Source organism: Thalassophryne amazonica, chromosome 7 (assembly GCF_902500255.1).
Source record: "Thalassophryne amazonica chromosome 7, fThaAma1.1, whole genome shotgun sequence".
NCBI lineage: Eukaryota > Metazoa > Chordata > Actinopteri > Batrachoidiformes > Batrachoididae > Thalassophryne > Thalassophryne amazonica.
This window is the reverse complement of record NC_047109.1, coordinates 91,411,397-91,434,338: the sequence shown is the minus strand read 5'-3', so window position 1 is coordinate 91,434,338 and position 22,942 is coordinate 91,411,397. Positions and strand designations below refer to the sequence as shown.

At 40.8% G+C, this 22,942-nt stretch overlaps 1 protein-coding gene and 1 long non-coding RNA gene across 2 annotated transcripts; one reads left to right on the top strand and one right to left on the bottom strand.

Moving 5' to 3' along the window:
- Positions 1-1,077: 1,077 nt before the first annotated feature.
- Positions 1,078-2,757, top strand: tyrobp (transmembrane immune signaling adaptor TYROBP). Its single transcript, XM_034175056.1, has 5 exons — positions 1,078-1,559; positions 1,653-1,673; positions 1,748-1,891; positions 1,966-2,030; positions 2,136-2,757. Exons 1-5 carry the CDS (start codon positions 1,523-1,525, stop codon positions 2,190-2,192), a joined length of 324 nt encoding a protein of 107 aa, XP_034030947.1. The 5' UTR covers positions 1,078-1,522; the 3' UTR covers positions 2,193-2,757.
- Positions 2,758-3,722: 965 nt separating this feature from the next.
- Positions 3,723-4,286, bottom strand: LOC117514545. Its single transcript, XR_004561897.1, has 2 exons — positions 4,182-4,286; positions 3,723-4,014 (listed from the first exon to the last, which is right to left on the bottom strand). It is a non-coding gene; the product is annotated as an uncharacterized LOC117514545 (long non-coding RNA).
- Positions 4,287-22,942: the final 18,656 nt, after the last annotated feature.

Here is a 22,942-nt window from a genome sequence, read left to right as displayed (position 1 = left end):
TGACGGTTGCGTCATTCGCCTGTGAGCAGGCTTTGTGTGAGCACTGGTCCACCCCTCTCGTCGTTTTTTTATTGCGAATAAATGTCTGAACGATTTGGAGCTTTGCTGTATTAATTTTTTTCCAGAAACTGTGAGAGACTTCCAGGTGGACACCGTTCGGAAAATTAATATGGCTTTCAGGGACGATTTTATGGGGATTACACAGATTAAGGAGTGATCCAGACGGTTTAAAAACCGCCCACAACTGCTGAGAGCGCGCCGCGCTCCGAGCGCCAATCGACAGGCTCCAACCCCGCTGGAACAACCAGATCATTTCCAACGTGAAGGCTTTGTTGATCCAGGACGTCATCTGACTTTCACAAAAAGGCAGAAGGCGTGGACATCAGCACTTTTTTGGAACATTCCACTGTTACAGGAGTTTTTTTCATGGAAAGAAAAGCAGAGGGACGCGCCACGGAGCCGTTCATTACGCGGCACAAAACCACCTCCGTGTTGGTCTCACAGGACGGCTTTCAGGTGGATTTCAGACGGCTGTTGGTTGCTTTTCAGTCGTGTGATTATCCGAGAAATTGAGCATGAGCTGGACATGCTCCAACATGTCCTGTGAGGCTTCATCACGGCGTTGCTTTGCGCCATGCGGCTCCACCACGACGATGAAAAATAAAAATGTCGGATACTTTTCTCACAGACCTCGTATGTTACCCCATAACATGATAACTCAGTATGACAGATGTTGCAAACTATTCCTTTTGAAAATTCTACTAACTCAACCAATAATTTGCATCATTTTTGCCAAAATTGGAACAACTTTAACTTTTAACCACTGTGCAAGCTGAAGCTGAACTTTGTCACCATTTTTGCTGTTTTTACCCCATAACCCCATGGAATTCAGTCATAGATAGTCCGAACAATACATTTTTGGAATCTTTATGATCAGACAAATAATGTGGTATTGTTTTCAACATGATTGGAGCATCTTTTAATTTTGACCCCTGTGCAATTCTTTATTGACCCCTGTAGCTCATTAGAGGTCAGCTCCAGGATGGCTCCATATCTGAAAATAAACAGTTAATTTAGAATATGTGTGCCAAATTCCATGCTTTTATGACAAATGAACAATTTTTTTATGGAAATTTTAGCTAAGCTGCACCGCTGTCATGTACAATTTGACATCAACTCAAACTGCTGTCAAAAAAAAAAAAAAAACAAGCCCGAATGACGGTTCTTGCATGTCATATGTTGCAGAGTGAAAGCAGGATGTGCACTATTTGACACGAAGTAGACTATGGTTTGACAGGACCAAAACAGAATTACCAGCTTCCTCTTCTGTGCGTGCACTCCCTCCTCTTCCTCCGCGCAGTAAGACCCGTCACAGCGCCGGACCAGTGGACACTCAATCATCTCTCAGTCCTAATCAGAGACACTTTGACTTCTAGGACCTTTTACGGTGACTCTCAGTGTCCAGGCATTTGAGAGCAGAACACTGCAAACCTCACTTCTTCCTCAAACATCCAACAAGACCATGTCTGACACTCTTTGTATTGTTGGTTCTTTATTCGGTAAGTGGCGGGTTTTGTTGGTTTCATGCTGACTGTAGATAACAGCAAGAACTTCCATCTGGTTTTACTGTCTAATGGTTCTTTCTCTGTCAGGTGCTGCAGGAGAACAGCAAGGTAGCTGCTTTTTGTTGGATTCTTCAATATGGTGTTTTGTTTTTCTCTGTATCCTAATCCTCTGTCTTTCACAGAATGTGGTTCCTGCTACCAAATACATATAGGATCGGTCTTGGGCATTATAGCCTGTGATATCATCTTGACCATCTTCATCACAGTTTCTGTGTTCTGCTGTGTAACCCTCCAGAGGAGGAGGAGAGATTGGGAATCTAATGAAGGTGGGTATTAAATCTGTGCAAAATCTACAAAAATTACCATGTGGTAACTTAACTGCAACATCATTTTTGAGCAGGTAAAAGAAATCTCCAGACACCACAAAAAAAGATTGTCGGCGAGGTCACAGAGTCTCCCTACCAGGTAAAAACTCAATTATATTAGCATTTGAACTTCATATACAAACGCTGTTTGACTTGGAATATATTTTCAGGCATTTTCTTGATTATTTATGTTCACTCTTTTCAGGAGTTACACGGAGTCCAGTCGGATGTGTACAGTGAGCTTCAACATTATAGGAAATGAAACACCTGAACTGAAAATATGCCAATATTGATTTGTTTTGAATTATTTTCAGGTGCCAAAATCTGATATACCTGCACTATACGAGTATTACACAGCAGTCTACACATATTTTATTTTACCATGGAATATATTCTAGTAATATATATACAAAAATGCGTAGAAAACAGGCTGTGTTGGCTTTGGTGGCTACCAGACCTAGGCTTTGTGAGCAAAAGAAACAAGCTCACTTTAAACTAAATGTAACTTCAAAACTATGTTGAGGTGCCCAAATTCTTTTGTTTAAAGCGCCATAAATTAATCTGGATGGAGAGCCACAGGCCAAAAGTACACATTGGCATTGTCTGACTTACATACTGCATTACAATGAAATGTTTTCTAATTTATAGGCAAGTAACGTTCTGATTTGTAAAGACAAAAATCAAAATAATAAATACACTACTGTTACTTAATCTGTTTAACAGTCATTTAATAATGTGAAAAGAATTTGTCCATTTCCATGGCAGGTCAAAACAAAAGGAGCCCCAATGGGCAGCTGTGTTTGAGAGAGGTAGAGAGAGAAGGAAGATGTCTGTGCTAGTTTTAAAAAAAAATCCTTCCTGCTGGGTTGTATGGATTTGTGAACATGTTATTTAAGTGTTAGGAGATAATTACTTTAAACAGAAAAGAAAATAATGGTCAATTTCTTTGACTGAGTCCATTTCTGTACAGAAACTCACTCTCTCACTCTCTCTTACAGACCCCATTCACTGCGTACCTCGCTCAGCCATTTCTTTTTCTTTCATAGTTAAATTAGCCTTAAAAATCCTTTTCCAGTGGCTTGTGGTGTGGAGGCATGACCATGTTATTTGATTTTTAGAATGTAACCACTGCTAAACAATCAGGAAACAACAGTTTATTTATCTGATTTAGCACATTTTTCTGTGTGGAAGCAGTCTGTCTTCTTGACAGCCACACCTGCTCCATCCAACATCAATTCAGTATCCACAGCAATCCAGCAGGGGGCAGACACATCTATGGGATATTATATAAGCAAAACAAAGTTGCTTTTTGGATTAATCTGTTGGATAAAAATTAACCAGATATGAAAAGGTCTGTCCCTAGTGTATGCCCTTGGAATTTAATGTTATAAGATAGTATTTGTTTGAGTTATTGTTTTGCCAAACTGAAAGGGGTGGTCTAATTCATTCATTCATTCATCTATTCACTCACTGCATTTTTAAAGGGTACATACATAAGTTTTTTTCCCAAAGCCATGGAATATATATTTTGCACATCAGGGTTCATTTTGTATTTTGTAACAAGTTCTCTGCTCTGTTAAATGTTTTGTTGTTGGTGTGTATCATGAGTGTTGTTAAATTCTGTCCAATTTTTAAACCCAGTAAAGAAATGAGGTGCATTCTTAATTTGTTGTTGTTGTTGTTATTATCATCATCATCATCATCATCATCATCATACTGTTTTTTAAGAACTGACATACACATGCAAACATTACTGCAGAGGTAAAAATCCCAAATTAAAGATTCAGGCACATCATTTTAAAAACACTAAAAGCATTGTTTAATTATACATATATATAACATAATATTTAAACAATACGGTGTGCTATGTTCTAACAATTGTTCTCTAACCCTAACACAAAACTGAAAAATCCCCATTTTTATATATATAAATTTGTTCACATGGTCAAACAACAAAAATAAATCTAAAACTCTAAAGTGGGATGAAAAAGTCCCGGGAGCTATTTGGATCCAGTCTGCATCCTGTGAGTCAACCGATGGCAGACGCTGACTCATAACCAGCACCATAAGTCAACAAATACAACCTAGAAAAGAGAGAAGAAACATTTTAAAAGCGTTAATTACTGAATCTCGTATTGTGTTTATACCATCACAAACAATGCTGTGTTTTATGTGGTGGATACAAAAATGTGTGTAGGAGTTTTTTTTTTTTTTTCTTTTCAGAAACGTGTGGTTGACATGAAGCGGAAACTTACTGTAGGCTCATCTGCAGGTTGTGTTTTTGGCTGACAGACAAACTACTGAGTGTGGCCTCTGGGTCGCGCTGTAACACATAAATGGCATGAAAAATCTTATTGAGAAATACTTTGTGTCTATAAATACAAATTGTAAAATATATTTTGTCATAATTCTTACCGGAAGGATAAGGTTCAGTACTGACAAATTCCTTGCTGTCTGTGGAAATATTGAGTCATTAATTACTTGCACAATTTTTGGAACAAAGATGATTTTTTTTTTTTCCTTGAAGACCTGTAGGTGTTTTTCGGCACTTTCTGACTAATTGACCTCCAAGAAGTAAAGGCTCATTAATTTAAAATCAAATCAATTTTATTTATATAGCGCCAAATCACAACAAACAGTTGCCCCAAGGCGCTTTAATTTAGAACGTACAATAAAGGTGTAATTTACTTTCTACCAGCGAGTACAAACATTTTCATTTTACTGTGAAGGCTCTCAGTTATCCAGGTGGTTTCCATAGTAGAGAGGCTTGAATCTTTGACTGGACTGGGTTGCTTGACGCGAGGACGTTTCGCTTCAAATCGCAGAAGCTTCCTCAGCTAAAATTCTTGCTCTGGTAGTCTGACTTCTGTCTGACCCTTGTAGAGAAGAACAAACAGATGACACAAAAGCTGGAGCTTTAAACCTAACCAGACCCCTCCTACCGAGAGGCAGACAGCTATTGGCTAGTGACTAAACAATAGCTTTACCTATTGTGCTCTAGTTAGCACCCTCCTAATGACAGGGCAGCTGTCCATCCTAACGATGGGACTGACGCCTCTTCTGATGACGTGAATGACTCATTACCATGAACAAAAGACTGAAACTGCTTTGACATGAGTACCCCATTGTAAACAGGGGACAAAGCGTGTCTCAGACCCCCTACCCGGTTAAGGCTGGGTTTCAATTGTTTCACATACAATACCTCGTTCACCCCTCTCTCAAACCAGTGAATCTGAACCAGTGACTGGGATATGGGGTTCAGATATGTCGATGACACATGGGTTAAAATCAAGCAACAGGAAATTGAGGACTTTACAGAGCACATCAACTCGGTGGACTCCAATATCAAGTTCACACGTGAGGATGCCAGAAACAACCATTTAGCCTTCTTGGACTTTGATGTTACGATTGGAGAGAACAGGCAGCTCCAGACAGGGGTTTACAGAAAACCCACTCACACTGACCAATATCTGCTCTTTGGCTCAAACCACCCCCTTGAACACAAGCTCAGGTGATCAGGACTCTTCAACACAGAGCCCTACGGGTGCCCACAACTAGAAGAGGAAGGGCTAAAGAACAACAACTTGTCCAGAAAGCCCTCACAGTATGTGGGTACCCACGGTGGTCCCTGGATAAAGTGCAGAAGTCCCAGAGAACAAAGAGACCAGACAGACAGGAGACGGAGAGAAGAAGAGGAGTGTCTCTCCCTTATTTAGCAGGAGTAGGGGAAAAACTACAAGGGATCTTCAGACAGCACAAAATCCCAGTTTACTTTAAACCTGTTAACACCTTGAGACAGAAATTAGTTCACCCTAAGGACAGGATCCCTAGTTACAAACAGAGCAATGTAGTGTATTCTATCAGATGTCAGGAAAACTGTAACGAACACTACGTAAGTGAGACTAAGCAGCCGTTACACAAAAGGCTATACCAGCACCGCAGAGAGGGCGCCAGTGGACCTCAGTCTGCAGTTCATCTCCACCTTAAAGACACTAACCACACGTTTGAGGACAAGGAAGTTAAAATCTTAGCCAGAGAGAAGAAATAGTTTGAGAGAGGGGTCAAGGAGGCATTGTATGTGAAAACAGTTGAAACCCAGCCTTAACTGGGGAGGGGGTCTCAGACACGCTTTGTCCCCTACCCTGTCATTAGGAGGGTGCTAACTTGAGCACAATAGGTGCTAATTAAAGCTATTGTTTAGTCACTAGCCAATAGCAGTCTGCCTCTCGGTAGGAGGGGTCTGGTTAGGTTTAAAACTCCAGCTTTTGTGGTGTCTGTTTGTTCTTCTCTACAAGGGTCAGACAGAAGTCAGACTACCAGAGCAAGAATTTTAGCTGAGGAAGCTTCTGCGATTTGAAGCGAAACGTCGTCGCGTCAAGCAACCCAGTCCAGTCGAAGATTCAAGCTTCTCTATTATTTTCATTTTACATTCTCGGGTTCAACAATTATGATAAAAACATACCAAAATATTTTAGTCAACAAAGGATTTTTTTTTTCAAGGAGTTCATGTTTCATGGTTATTTGAGGAAACAAAGATTCTTGGAATTATGTGCATAATGATGCTAAATACTTTAGCTGTGGGAAGAGATGGAGCTATTGAACAAACTGTAAAATGAGAGCACCTCGCTCGTAGAGCGCAAACCTCCGCCAACGCTAGTTTCCAATTCCACAAATTTTTACCTTGGAAAAAAGTTTCAGGGTCAAAGTCCTGTTAGAAGTGGGTTTTCATAAGCTAAAATATAATACAAAATATAGATCAAAAGGGCTTCTCAGTGTTAAAATGAATCAAATATTCGCTAAATCCGCAATACGGATCAGATCCAGATCAAACTTAGTCTATTCATTGAGAGTGCCAGTTTGTACTTTACTGTCACAACTGAGAGTGATTGAGGCACTTTTGAATGAGATATAATGCAAAATGTACATCAAATGTGCTTTTCAATATTAAAATCAAATGTCCACAAAATCCACAATCCGGTGTCACCAACCGAACAGTCTCCCTGTCTTCACTGCGCATGTGTCATTAGCTGCGGTTCACCGATTATCACCTCGTTTCTGCTTCAAACTGCACTTCAGTCATCATCTATCTCAGCAACAGATATCTGAAGCTTTTGTACAACAATCATTTCCACATAAATTCAGCATTATTTCATTATGAAAGACGGAGGAAGCGATCAGCTACATGAGTTGCTCGCTGTTGCATTCACTGCACCTCTGTCATTTCAAAGCGTCACAGAGTATCGCCTCGTTTCTGCTTAAAACTTTAGAAGGATTTAAGAGGTTTTACCTTGTCATCTGATGGTTAATAATCCCATTAATCCATTTCATCACTTTGAAAAGACTCCGTCTCAGAAGAGCTAAGAGGTCTGTTAGAAAAGTATCAGACCTTTGTATTTTTTGCAAAAACCAGATGGATTTGAATCATGTGTGATTGCATCAGCCAAGCTTGAACCTTCATGCGCATGTGTAAGTTTTTTCACGCCTGTCGGTTGCGTCATTCGCCTGTGAGCAGGCTTTGTCTGAGCACTGGTCCACCCCTCTCGTCGGATTTTTATTGCGAATAAATGTCTGAAGGATTTGGAGCTTTGCTGCATCAATTTTTTCCAGAAACTGTGAGAGACCTCCAGGTGGACACCATTCGGAAAATTCAGATGGCTTTCAGCGACGATTTTATGGGGATTACACAGATTAAGGAGTGCTCCAGCCGGTTTAAAGACCGCCCACAGCATCTGAGAGTGCGGCTCGGAGGCTGAAACCCCGCTGAAACAACCATCATTTCCAGCGTGTAGGCTTTGTTGATCTGGGACATCATCTGACTTCCACAAAAAAGGCATTTGGCGTGGACATCAGCACTTTTTTGGCACATTCCACTGTTACAGGAGTTTTTTTCATGGAAAAAGAAGCGGACGGATGCGCCACCGTGCCGCTCATGATGCGGGACAAAACCACCTCCGTGTTGGTCTCACAGGACGGCTTTCAGATGGCTCAGACGGCTGTCGGTTGCTTTTCAGTCGTGTGACTATCCGAGAAATTGTGCATGAGCTGGACATGCTCCAACATGTCCTATGAGGCTTCATCACGGCATTGCTTTGCGCCATGCAGCTCCGCCACGACGCGCGGAATTCCTCCGCAAGTCTGTCTCAATGTGCAGAAAAAGTGCTGATGTCCACGTCTTCCGCAATTCCTGTGCTAGTCAGAGGACGTCCCGGATAAAACACAGTGTCCAGTTTAGAAATGAACGGCACATTTCACTGTTACAGGAGTTTTTGTCATGGAAAGAGGAGCGGAGGAATTCCGCGCGTCGCGGCGGAGCTGCATGGCGCAAAGCAACACCGTGATGAAGCCTCACAAGACATGTTGGGGCATGTCCAGCTCATGCACAATTTCTCAGATAGTCACACGACTAAAAAGCCACCGACAGCCGTCTGAGCCATCTGAAAGCCGTCCTGTGAGACCAACACGGAGGTGGTTTTGTCCCATGCCATGAATGGCACGGTGGCGCATCCATCCACTTCTTTTTCCATGAAAAAAAGTCCTGTAACAGTGGAATGTGCCGAAAAAGTGCTGATGTCCACGCCTTATGCCTTTTTTGTGGAAGTCAGACGATGTCCCGGATCAACAAAGCCTTCACGTTGGAAATGATCTGGTTGTTTCAGCGGGGTTTCAGCCTGTCGACGAGAGGGGTGGACCAGTGCTCACACAAAGCCTGTTCACGGGCAAATGACACAACCGACAGGTGTGAAAAAACTCATGCATGTGCACGAAGGTTCAAGCTTGGCTGATGCAATCACACGTGATTCAAATCCATATGGTTTTTGTAAAAAATAAAAAGGTCAGATACTTTTCTAACAGACCTCGTATTGTGGACCCAAATGACGCATGCACAGTGGAGGCGGAGTGAACCAGTTTTTAGGGGGCAACGTTCGGTCTGCGACACCAGATCAGATGCGGATCAAACTTTGTTAGGCAATAGTGAGTGTCAGTCTGCACCTCACATTCAAATATGAGCATGAATGGGGTACATTTGATTAAGATATAATGTAAAATATACATTAAATGGGGTTGTCAATGTTAAATTTAAATGGCCACAAAATCTGTAATCTGGATCAGATCTGGATCAAACTTTGTCAGTCAGGATACCATTCTACATAACGCTGTCAAATATGAAAGAGATTTGATATTTTTTGACAGTTATGACAGTTATTTTTTGACAGTTATGAATTTTTGAAAATTTGTTCAATGTTACAGATAGAGATATTTCCAAGGACGCCTCGCTGGAGAGGTGTTCCGGGCACGTCCCACTGGGAGGAGGCCCCGGGGAAGACCCAGGACACGCTGGAGGGACTACATCTCTCGGCTGGCTTGGGAACGCCTTGGGGTTCCCCCAGAGGAGCTGGGGGAGGTGTGTGTGGATCGGGAGGTCTGGGCGGCTTTGCTTGAGCTGCTGCCCCCGCGACCCGACTCCGGACAAAGCAGAAGAAAATGGATGGATGGATGGATGGATATTTCCAAGTTTTTCCTGACTATGCCCTTTGACCTATGACATGGAATATTGAATGACTTCTTGCCTATTATGATATGAATCTTCAGTAAAAATTTCATAACGATATATGAAAAACTGTGAGCTCCAGGCTGTTCACCATCAGACAAACAGACATACAGAAAAACAAACTGGGGCGACAACATAACTTCCTACAACTTCATTTGTGGAGGTGAAAATATTGCATTTGACTTGACTACTGTCCCCGTTCTGACAACCTGGGTGGGCACATTTCACAAAGGACAAACCAACTCATTTGGAATTTCACACAAAGCCAACAAGACTACAAATATGGACTTTTGTGACATATGTCAGAGAAATCTAAATCAAGCGGTTTCAGACCTAATTTTTCCTTATAGCAGGGAGCACTGATGTACATATGCATGGAATTGTGGGACTTTGGACTTTGACTATGTTTAACATGAAATCCAAGTTATATTTATTTATATGTGAAATGCAGATAAATAGCAATTTTTCACAATATGACTGCTTTAAAGCCTCAGGCACAGAAACCTGCTGTACCTTACAGATTTGGGTGATTTTTAAATGCATGACCTCAGGGTCAATTCAATTTCAATTTTCAATTTATTTTCATTTATATAGCGCCAAATCACAAATCACAGAGTTGCCTCAAAGCGCTTCATACAGGTAAGGTCTAACCTTACCAACCCCCGGAGCAACAGTGGTAAGGAAAAACTCCCTCTGAGGAAGAAACCTCAAGCAGACCAGACTCAAAGGAGTGACCCTCTGCTTGAGCCATGCTACAAACATAAATTACAGAACAATTCACAGAACAATTCATGGACAAATATACAAGAAATGCTATTGGCGCACAGGACAGAAGGATCGCCAACACGAATACAACTCCCATCTCTGGATGGAGCTGCACCTTAAACAGAGAAAAAACAGAATCAGGCATCAGAAAGACAAAAATACTGTAAAATTTGCCAGCATTAAACAAAAAGAAAAACAGAGAAATACTAAGGTGATCGCCGGCCACTAGCCTTAAACTTCACTAAAAGACCCAGAATTTAGGTAAAGTTAAGGCTGCAGCCCGCTCCAATTACTAATAAATGAATTAAATGAGTAAAAAGCGTTAAAACAAAACTGTACCAGTATGCTAGCCATATGAAAGGGAAAATAAGTGTGTCTTAAGTCTGGACTTGAAAATCTCCACAGAATCTGACTGTTTTATTGATGCAGGGAGATCATTCCACAGAACAGGGGCACGATAAGAGAAAGTTCTGTGACCCGCAGACTTCTTATTCACCTTAGGGACACAAAGTAGTCCTGCACCCCGAGAACATAAAGCCCGGGCTGGTACGTAAGGTTTAATTAGGTCAGCTAGGTAGGGAGGTGCCAGTCCATTAATAATTTTATAGGTTAGTAGCAGAACCTTAAAATCTGATCTCACTGGGACAGGAAGCCAGTGAAGGGATGCCAAAATGGGTGTAATGTGGTTGTACTTTCTGCTTCGTGTCAAAAGTCTGGTTGCAGCATTTTGAACCAACTGGAGACCCCTAATGCTAGACTGAGGTAAACCAGAAAATAGAACATTGCAGTAGTCCAATCTAGAAGAGATAAATGCATGGATCAGGGTCTCAGCATCAGCCATAGACAGGATGGGACGAATGGGATGTTTTTAGGTATTTTTGGCTACAAACTGAAAAAGTTTTATAAGTTGGACTCTCATCTTACCATCATAGCCGTTTTGTCTGCCCTTACCCACTGCAGCAGGTTTGTCATTGTTGTCCTCTAAACTGTCTGGATCCAACAGTTCTCTGCTTCCGTCTGGAACAAGAAAACCTGTTAACCTCTTGTTTGTCCTTTGTTTGAACTTTATATTTTTGGCGAATGGTGCTTTCACTGTCGCCCACTTGGACTCCACTTATTTGCTTGCCTGACAAAGTTTCAGTATCCTGAGCGTCCACCACTGCTCTCTCTTTGCTGTTGGGATCAGTGCGCTCCACACTGCTTTTATCTGCCTCCATCAACACCCCATGTGTCCCTTTCTGCTCTGTACTCCCACTGCCTGGGACCTGCTTGCTAGTCATGTCCGCTGAGCCCATACTGTCTCCAACCTGAACAGTTGTCTTCCTCCATGAAGCTTTATCTTTCCCCACAGCATTATGGGCCATGATCTCAGAGCTGTCAAGGTCTTTGGATGGAAGAAATAATAAAAAAGTAATGGTTAATGCTACAGACATGTTCTTGCTGCATGCACAGAGGCACAAAATCTGTGTGTAATATTTATTTAAAGTTCTGTACCTCTGCTGTCACTGCTGGGATTTTCATCAGATGTTTCTGAAATAATGAGAAACTATTTATTTACTTCTCTGGTGCATATTTTTCTATTTGGACATCAACCATGGCTCACATATTTGGACACAAATGGAGATCCTTAATGATAATAATGATAAGAAGAAGAAGAATCCTGTGAGCTTTTCTTTATATTACCGGAGCATTAAGATGAGAAATAAAACAATGAGCAATATTTACAGTGGGGAAAATAAGTATTTGACCCACTGTCAGTTTTGCAAGTCTTCACACCTACAAACAATGGAGAGGTCTGTAATTTTTATCGTAGGTACACTTCAACTGTGAGAGACAGAATTTTTTTTTTTTTAAATCCAGAAAATCACATTGTATGGTTTTTAAATAATTAAGTTGCATTTTATTGCACTAAATAAGTATTTGATCCCCCTACCAACCTGCAAGAATTCTGGCTCTCACAGACCTGTTAATTTTTCTTTAAGAAGCTCTCTTATTCTGCACTCTTTACCTGTATTAATTGCACCTGTTTGAACTTGTTACCTGTATAAAAGACACCTGTTCACACACTCAATCAATCACACTCCAACCTGTCCACCATGGCCAAGACCAAAGAGCTGTCTAAGGAGACTAGGTACCAAACTATCGACTTGCACAAGGCTGGGATGGGCTACAGGACAACAGGCAAGCAGCTTGGTGAGAAGACATCAACTCCTGGCGTAATTATTAGAAAATGGAAGAAACACAAGATGACTGTCAATCTCCCTCGGTCTGGGATTCCATGCAAGATCTCACCTCGTGGGGTAAGGAGGACTCTGAGAAAGCTCAGAACTACACAGGAGGACCTGGTCAATGACCTGAAGAGAGCTGGGACCACAGTCAATCAATCAATCAATCAATCAACATTTATTTATAAAGCGCTTTACAGCACCGACTGGTGTCCAAAGTGCTTAACATTAAAAACACAAATTTACAAAATAAAACACATATAAAATAAAATTTTAAAACAACACATAAAAAAAGAACATAAAAATAACAGAACATGTCACCTCCCCACTAAGTGTTAAAAGCCAGTTTAAATAAATAAGTCTTTAACTTAGATTTAAAAAGTGCTAGGTCAGGAATAGTACGTAACTCAAGAGGTAGCTCATTCCACAGTCTGGGGCCAGCTACCGCGAAAGCATGATCCCCCCAGCGTTTATATCTTGACCTTGGACCATCTAAGTAAAGCTGGCCAGACGCCCTTAACGTCCTACTGTAGGTGCGCAAAGTTAAAATTTCAGACAAGTAGGGAGGTGCAAGGCCATAAATAGCTTTAAAAACAAACATTAAAATTTTAAAATCAATTCTAAAACGAACTGGAAGCCAGTGGAGTAAGTATAGGATGGGAGCAATATGCTCACGTCTAGAAGTGTTTGTCAAAAGACGAGCAGCAGCATTCTGCACCAACTGGAGACGCGCAAGAGACGACTGATTAATGCCCGCATAAAGTGCATTACAATAATCAAGTCTGGAGCTGATGAAAGCATGAATGGCTGTCTCAAGATCACGTCTACTGAGAAAGTGCTTTATTTTAGCCAAGAGGCGAAGTTGGAAAAAACTAGCTTTGACAACAGAATTTATCTGTTGATCGAACCTCAAACAGCTGTCAAATATCACTCCCAAATTCTTGACAGCTGGTTTTACATAGTTAGCCAAAGCACCAAAATTTGGTGTTACCACATTTGGTATGCCAGTGCGCTCAAACACCATGATCTCAGTTTTACCATCATTCAGGTAAAGGAAGTTTCGGGACAGCCACTGCTTTACATCACGAATACAATTAAATAATGATGACAAAGCATCACTCCCATTAGTCCTCACAGGCAGATAGATTTGCAGATCATCTGCATAACAATGAAAGGACAAATTGTGCTGGGTTATAATTGACCCCAATGGCAGAATGTACAAAGAAAATAGAATCGGCCCAAGGACAGATCCCTGCGGCACTCCACAGCACAGAGGAGCAGTTGATGAGGAAAGGTCCCCAATCATGACAGAAAAGCTCCTTTCAGCCAAATATGATCTAAACCACTCAAGTGCAATACCATGAATGCCAATAAAATGTTCCAACCGGGAAACAAGTACTGTGTAATCCACAGTATCAAAGGCTGCTGTGAGGTCCAACAGAACCAGCACAGCATGATTCCCTGCATCCACCGAGTCACAAAGATTACATTTGTAACACACTACACCGTCATGGTTTAAAATCTTGCAGGACATGCAAGGTCCCCCTGCTCAAGCCAGCACATGTCCAGGCCTGTTTGAAGTTCACCAGTGACCATCTGGATGATCCAGAGGAGGCATGGGAGAAGGTCATGTGGTCAGATGAGACCAGAATAGAGCTTTTTGGTAACAACTCCACTCGCCGTGTTTGGGGGATGAGAACATCCCCAAGAACACCATCCCAACTGTGAAGCATGGGGGTGGAAACATCATTTTGGGGGGTGCTTTTCTTCAAAGCGGACAGGACGACTGCACCGTATTGAAGGGAGGATGGATGGGGTCATGAATCGTGAAATTTTGGTAAACCACCTCCTTCCCTCAGTAAAAGCATTGAAGATGGCTCGTGGCTGGGTCTTCCAGCATGATAATGATACCAAACACAGCCAGGGCAACTAAGGAGTGGCTCTGTAAGAAGCAGTTCAAGGTGCTGGAGTGGACTAGCCAGTCTCCGGACATGAACTCAATAGAAAATCTATGGAGGAAGCTGAAACTCCAAACCTGAAAGATCTGGAGAAGATCTGTATGGAGGAGTGGACCAAAATCCCTGCTGCAGTGTGTGCAAACTTGGTCAAGAACTACAGGAAATGTTTGACCTATGTAATTGCAAACAAAGGTGCCTGTACCAAATATTATGTTCTGTTTTTCTATTGTATCAAATACTTATTTCAAGTAATAAAATGCAAATTAATTATTTAAAAATCATACAGTGAGATTTTCTGGATTTTTTTTTTTTTTTGGGGGGGGGGGGAGGGGGATTCTGTCTCACACAGTTGAAGTGGATCTATGATAAAAAAAAATTACAGACCTCTCCATTCTTTATAGGTGGGAAAACTTGCAATATCGACAGTGGATCAAATACTTATTTTCTCCACTGTGTCTCTGTTCTGTTTATGTGTATGTACATGTGATTTTTCTTATTCTGCTACAGTTTTATTTTTTATTAGGACAACACAATTTGAAGTCAATTCAATTCAGTTTATTGATATAGCACCAAATAACCTGAAAAGTTTGAGGACATGATTAAATAAGACAATTTTTCAATGTATCAAATAATTTCATCTGTAAAATTTGAAAATTTTGAATCACAGACCTGCGACAATTGCAGGTGTTGCCTTTTTAGTGGGATTTGCACCAAATGTTTCTGGGGAAAACGGTCCTTCTCTGTACTTCTCCAAAGGAGAGAAGGCCAGAAAGAGTTACATTGTGTGTTTGTGGACTTAGAAAAAGCTTATGACAGGGTGCCAAGAGAAGAGCTGTGGTATTGTATGAGGAAGTCTGGAGTGACAGAGAAGTATGTTAGGGTAGTGCAGGACACGTACAAGAACAGTGTGACAATGGTGAGATGCGCAGTCGGAATGACAGACTCATTCAAGGTGGAGGTGGAATTACACCAAGGATCAGCTCTGAACCCTTTCTTTTTTGCAGTGGTGATGGACAGGTTGACGGATGAGATCAGACAGGAGTCCCCATGGACTATGATGTTTGCAGATGACATTGTGATCTGTAGTGAGAGTAGAGAGCAAGCTGAGTCTAGTCTGGAGAAGTGGAGATATGCTTTGGAGAGAAGGGGAATGAAAGTCAGTAGAAGCAAGACTGAGTACATGTGTGTGAATGAGAGGGAGCCCAGTGGAATAGTGCAGTTACAAGGAGTAGAAGTGGTGAAAGTAGATGAGTTTAAATATTTGGGGTCAACTGTTCAAAGTAATGGAGAGTGTGGTCGAGAGGTGAAGAAGAGAGTGCAGGAAGGGTGGAGTGGGTGGAGAAAGGTGGCAGGAGTGAATTGTGACCAAAGAATATCAGCAAGAGTGAAGGGGAAAGTTTACAAGACAGTAGTGAGACCAGGTATGTTGTATGGCTTAGAGACGGTGGCACTAACAAAAAGACAGGAGGCAGAACTGAAGATGCTGAGATTCTCTTTGGGAGTGACAAGAATGGACAAGATTAGTAATAAACATATCAGAGGGACAGCTCAGGTGGGACGGTTTGGAGACGAGGTCAGAGAGGCGAGATTGAAATGGTTTGGACATGTGCAGAGGAGGGACCCAGGGTATATAGGGAGAAGGATGCTGGGGAAGGATGAGCCACCAGGCAGGAGGAGAAGAGGGAGACCAAAGAGGAGGTTTATGGATGTGTTAAAGGAGGACATGCAGGTGGTTGGTGTGACAGAGGAAGATACAGAGGACAGGGTGAGATGGAAACGATTGATCTTCTGTGGCGACCCCTAACGGGAACAGCCGAAAGACAAAGAAGTTGTTTCTGGGGAAAAAAAGGAGAATGCACAGGTTATCTGACTTTATTTAATACAAATTTTTCAAACCAGCTTGTCATCTGTTTAAGTGGAAAAACCAAATGCCAACTGATCAATCATAATGTACAGTTTTCAAAATATAACATGAAGCATGTTTACATAATTAAATTTAAAGTTCTGTACCTTTGCTTTCACAGCTGGAATTTTCATCAGATGATTCTGAAATAATGAGAATTGTTTTTTTTTGTTTTTTTTACTTACTTACTTCTCTGCGACATATTTTTCTATTTGGCGTCAACTACTGCTCACATATTTGGACACAAATTTAATTCCATAATTGTGAGGAGATCCGTGTTGGAACTCTCTACAGATTTTGACTCTGTGAATAAAATCATGTTGATAAAATGTCAAATGCATTTGGATTTTGGGTGTGTGCATCACACTGCATGTGTAAACATGAAGGAAATCTGAAAATGGAACTGATATTATCCATTTTATATGAAGACTTGTGTCAAACAGTGAAGCCTAAATAACAAGAGCGAAAAAATAATAAAAAATAAACCTTCAGACTCGTGCTTTTCATCAGGATTGATTGAAGGATTTTTTTGTTCTGTGAAGAGAGAATATATAATGATATGGACTTATAATGTAATACATTATGACGTATTATAATAATAATAATAATAATAGCTTTTCTTGATGTTACCTGATATTAAAGGTACAACCCCAATTCCAGTGAAGTTGGGATGTTGTGTAAAATGTAAATAAAAACAGAATACAGTGATTTGCAAATCCTCTTCAACCTATATTCAATTGAATACACCACAAAGACAAGATATTTAATGTTCAAACTGATCAACTTTGTTGTTTTTGTGTAGTTGTAAAACAGGTTATTTTAAGGGATTTCAGAACCATTAACATATATTTGTAATTTGTCATTTCAAACTGGTAAATGTCCCAATGAAATGAAAATAGCCAAAGTTGTACAGCTGTATAAGACTGGGGATAGACACCACTTCACAAATTATAGGCCTGTTTCTTTGCTTCCTCAATTTTCCAAAATATTAGAAAAAATATTCAATAATAGATTAGATAAATTCATAAAGAAACATAATTACTTATTGACTGTCAATATGGATTTAGAGCAAATAGTTCAACATCACTGGCATTAATAGAATCAGTTGAGGATCAGTTGAGAATCAGTTCGACACAATCTTTCATGATATATTAATCAATAAACTTGAATGGTATGGGATCTGGGGATTAGTGTTGTACTGGGTGAGAAGTTATTTGAGTAACAGAAAACAATTTGTGAAGTTGGGGGAATATACGTCATCATGCGTGGACATTGCTTGTGGTGTCCCACAGGGGTCAGCATTGGGTCCGAAACACTTTTTACTTTATATAAATGATATTTTTAATGTGTCCAAGATATTAAAATTAGTATTATTTGCAGATGACACAGGTATTTTTTGTTCTGGGGGGGGGGGGGGGGGGGGTTTGCAGAAACTATTAAGCAACATCCCTACAGAAATGTGAAAACTGAAAATGTGGTTTGACAGAAACAAATTATCATTAAACTTAAGTAAAACAAAATATATGTTATTTGGCAATTGTAATAAAGACATACAAGTACAGTTACAAGTACAGGGGGTGGCTATTGAAAGAGTATATGAAACCAAGTCTCTTGGGGTGATAACTGATAATAAAATAAACTGGAAGTCTTATATAAAACATACACAGCAAACTGACAAGAAGCATTTCAGTTCTGAACAAAGTTAAATAGATTCTGGACCACAACTCACTCCGCATTCTCTGCTGCTCACTGATTTTACCATATTTACACAATTGTGCAGAGGTCTGGGGCAATAATTATAAATGTACAACACAACCATTATTCATACTGGAGAAAAGAGCTATAAGAATAATTCATAATACTGGTTATAGAGACCACACAAATTCACTATTCTTAAAATCTAAAATCTTAAAATTTATTGATCTGTTTCATTTTCAAACAGTACACATTGAGTATAAAGCAATAAACAATTATAAATTATTATAAATATTAAAAACATGTTCTTTAATAGAGTAGGAGATTACAATCTGAGGGGGGAGTTTAATTTAAAACATCAGTGGGCACGTACAACATTAAAAGTTTTTTGTATTTCTGTTTGCAGAGTGAGGATGTGGAACAGATTGGGGGTGGAGCTCAAGCACTGTCCAAGCATAAACCAGTTTAAGCAGCGGTATAGGTACATGGTTTTTTCTAGGTATAGGGAGGAGGAAGGGTGTTGAGGGATAGGGTGTTTTTGTTGATCATTGTTTAGTTGTGTGCACTTTGTTTTTCTATCTTGTAAATATGTAGTATAAAATCACACGCATTGCATATGTATGTATGTATGTGTATATGTATATATATATGTATATATATATACTCAACAAAAATATAAACGCAACACTTTTGGTTTTGCTCCCATTTTGTATGAGATGAACTCAAAGATCTAAAACTTTTTCCACATACACAATATCACCATTTCCCTCAAATATTGTTCACAAACCAGTCTAAATCTGTGATAGTGAGCACTTCTCCTTTGCTGAGATAATCCATCCCACCTCACAGCTGGGCCATATCAGGATGCTGATTAGACACCATGATTAGTGCACAGGTGTGCCTTAGACTGCCCACAATAAACGGCCACTCTGAAAGGTGCAGTTTTGTTTTACTGGGGGGGGGGATACTAGTCAGTATCTGGTGTGACCACCATTTGCCTCATGCAGTGCAACACATCTCCTTCGCATCATCCGTGAAGAGAACCCCTCTCCAACGTGCCAAACACCAGCGAATGTGAGCATTTGCCCACTCAAATCGGTTACGACGACGAACTGGAGTCAGGTCGAGACCCCGATGAGGACGACGAGCATGCAGATGAGCTTCCCTGAGACGGTTTCTGACAGTTTGTGCAGAAATTTTTGGTTATGCAAACCGATTGTTTCAGCAGCTGTCCAAGTGGCTGGTCTCAGACGATCTTGGAAGTGAACATGCTGGATGTGGAGGTCCTGGGCTGGTGTGGTTACACGTGGTCTGCGGTTGTGAGGCTGGTTGGATGTACTGCCAAATTCTCTGAAACGCCTTTGGAGACGGCTTATGGTAGAGAAATGAACATTCAATACGCGAGCAACAGCTCTGGTTGACATTCCTGCTGTCAGCATGCCAATTGCACGCTCCCTCAAATCTTGCGACATCTGTGGCATTGTGCTGTGTGATAAAACTGCACCTTTCAGAGTGGCCTTTTATTGTGGGCAGTCTAAGGCACACCTGTGCACTAATCATGGTGTCTAATCAGCATCTTGATATGGCACACCTGTGAGGTGGGATGGATTATCTCAGCAAAGGAGAAGTGCTCACTATCACAGATTTAGACTGGTTTGTGAACAATATTTGAGGGAAATGGTGATATTGTGTATGTGGAAAAAGTTTTAGATCTTTGAGTTCATCTCATACAAAATGGGAGCAAAACCAAAAGTGTTGCGTTTATATTTTTGTTGAGATTGGTAGTGGGGGAGAAAGGGTTGGGATAAATAAGCTGATGCTTCACTATGTTGGGTACATAGTGTTAATTATTTATTTATTTGTCTTCTGTTTTTATTTGTCTAATTATATTGGGTGTGTCGTGTCTTTTTCACTCTTCACTGAACTTGTGTCACATGTTCGAATTAAACAGCAAACAGTATTTGTGCTCCCCCCCCCAAAAAAAAATAGAACAGTCGAACAAAAGAACTCAAACAATGTCCAAATAATCACAGATTTAAATAAAGATATGGTGTTCACTAGATATGTTTATGATGTTGGGATTTGAGTTTGTGTTGTGTTAAATGTGTTTGTAGAATGGCCCAAGCAGAGGGTCACCCCTTGGAGTCTGGTCTGCTTGAGGTTTCTTCCTCAATACATCAGAGGGAGTTTTTCCTGTCGCCTGTGTGCTTGCTCTGGGGGTTGGTAATGTGTATATATCTATGTATGTATATAAGGGGTGGGCGTTTATAAACTTTGCTTCTGCTCACCCCCTTTTGGTTACACACATCACTGTGGAATAATCTTGTGTATCAGTTTTTTGTTATTGTTGAGTCTGTGTGTCAAATAAATTCATTCATTCATTCATTCATTCATGCTTTCATTTTGAAATGGATGCCTGCAACACGTTTCAAAAAAGCTGGGACAGTGGTATGTTTACCACTGTGTTACATCACCTTTCCTTCTAACAACATTCAATAAGTGTTTGGGAACTGAGGACACTCATAATTGGGTATAAAAGGAGCATCCCCAAAAGTCTCAGCCGTTCACAAGCAAAGATGGGGCGAGGATCACCACTTTGTGAACAACAGCATGAAAAATAGTCCAACAGTTTAAGAACAATGTTTCTCAACGTTCAATTGCAAGGAATTTAGGAATTCCATCATCTACAGTCCATAATATAATCAGAAGATTGGGTGAATCTGGAGAACTTTCTACATGTAAGCGGCAAGGCCAAAAACCAACATTGAATGCCCGTGACCTTTGATCCCTCAGGTGGCACTGCATTAAAAACCGACATCATTGTTTAAAGGATCTTATCGTGTAGGCTCAGGAACACTTCAGAAAACCATTGTCAGTTAACACAGTTCGTTGCTACATCTACAAGTGCAAGTTAAAACTCTACCATGCAAAGTGAAAGCCATACATCAACAACATCCAGAAACGCAGCCGCCTTCTCTGGGCCCGAGCTCATTTGAAATGGACAGACGCAAAGTGGAAAAGTGTGCTGTGGTCTGATGAGTCCACATTTCAAATTGTTTTTGGAAATCATGGACGTCGTGTCCTCTGGACAAAAGAGGAAAAAGACCATCCAGACTGTTACTAGCACAAAGTTCAAAAGTCAGCATCTGTGATGGTATGGGGGTGTGTTAGTGCCCATGACATGGACAACTTACACATCTGTGATGACACCATCAATGCTGAAAGGTACATCCAGGTTTTGGAGCAACACATGCTGCCATCCAAGCAACGTCTTTTTCAGGGACGTCCCTGCTTATTTCAGCAAGACAATGCCAAGCCACGTTCTGCACGTGTTACAACAGTGTGGCTTCGTAGTAAAAGAGTGCGTGTACTAGACTGGCCTGCCTGCAGTCCAGACCTGTCGCCCATTGAAAATGTATGGTGCATTATGAAGCGCAAAATATAACAACGTAGACCCCGGACTGTTGAACAACTGAAGTTGTACATCAAGCAAGAATGGGAAAGAATTCCACCTACAAAGCTTCAACAATCAGTGTCCTCAGTTCCCAAACGCTTATTGAGTGTTGTTAGAAGGAAAGGTGATGTAACACAGTGGTAAACATACCACTGTCCCAGCTTTTTTGAAATGTGTTGCAGGCATCCATTTCAAAATGAGCAAATATTTGCACAAAAAACAATAAAGTTTATCAGTTTGAACATTAAATATCTTGTCTTTGTGGTGTATTCAATTGAATATAGGTTAAAGAGGATTTGCAAATCATTGTATCTGTTTTATTTACATTTTACAGAACTTCCCAACTTCATTGGAATTGGGGTTGTACAGTGCCACTATTTTTTGTTTTGTTTATTTCTTTTTTAAGTCATGAAAAGAATTTTCTTTGGAACCACTATAATTTTATTCCTTAGCATTTAGATAAAGGATTCATAATATGCTGTTGCCAATATAATTAAAATTCATGCTGTCTGGAAACAATTTAGAATTTCAACACCTGAGGGGGAGAAATTCAACAGATCAGATGCTATGACCAACATTTTGTAGATTTGAAAGTGTTTTACAAGAAATCTTTTGGATTGTTAATGTAAGATAGATCACAGGTAATCTCAAAACATCACACGTCTTTCCTCCTGTAGTTAGTCTGTATGAGCGATGAAGGAAAAGACAGTATTGGGTACTTCAGCGTTTCCCATAATCCCCCTGGCTGCCCCCTGTGCTTCCCAGAACGCACCGCGGTGCCAGCAGAGTTCCGCCGTCTCACAGCGCATGAAAACAATGGCAAAGCAAGGATGTGAATGACGCTGATTTAGCGAGTTCACGGGCGATTATGATGATAATACATTCTCCCAATTTGAGAGCGTTATCTAGGGGAGGTGTAGCACCTGTGATGGACTTCTGCTGTGTCCTGATGTTGTCTTATTGTCCATACTTCACGAGGTGTGTTCACACTGTGAGTGCTAAGCTCCTGACACAAGGAATTCCGCTGAAACCGACTTCTCACGTGAGTTACGGACCATGAGACAACGCAAGATTCACAGCTGCGAAACACCAAATTAACTATGGAATATTACCCTCAGATAAATATGTCCTCTTCATTAAAATGAGCTATAATTTTGCAGCATGTTACAAAAATAAACCTACATTATAATGCTTGGGGGGCAGGGGGGAGCAGTACGGTGGATTAGTGGTTAGCACTGTTGCCTCACAGCCAGAAGGTCATGGAGTCGATTCACACCTGTGCCCTTTCTGTGTGAAGTTTGCATGTTCTCTCCGTGTTTGCGTGGGTTCCCTTTCCAGCTTCCTCCCACATCAAAAGTTTCTGTGAAGGCTCTCAGTTGTCCAGGTGGTTTCCATAGTAGAGAAGCTTGAATCTTTGACTGGACTGGGTTGCTTGACACGAGGACATTTCTCTTCAAATAGCA

Coding starts and splice junctions, on each gene's coding strand:
- tyrobp (XM_034175056.1), top strand. CDS start 1,523: ATGTCTGACACTCTTTGTATTGTTGGTTCTTTATTCG. Junction 1,560..1,652: donor TATTGTTGGTTCTTTATTCG/GTAAGTGGCGGG, acceptor TTTCTCTGTCAG/GTGCTGCAGGAGAACAGCAA. Junction 1,892..1,965: donor AGATTGGGAATCTAATGAAG/GTGGGTATTAAA, acceptor ATTTTTGAGCAG/GTAAAAGAAATCTCCAGACA.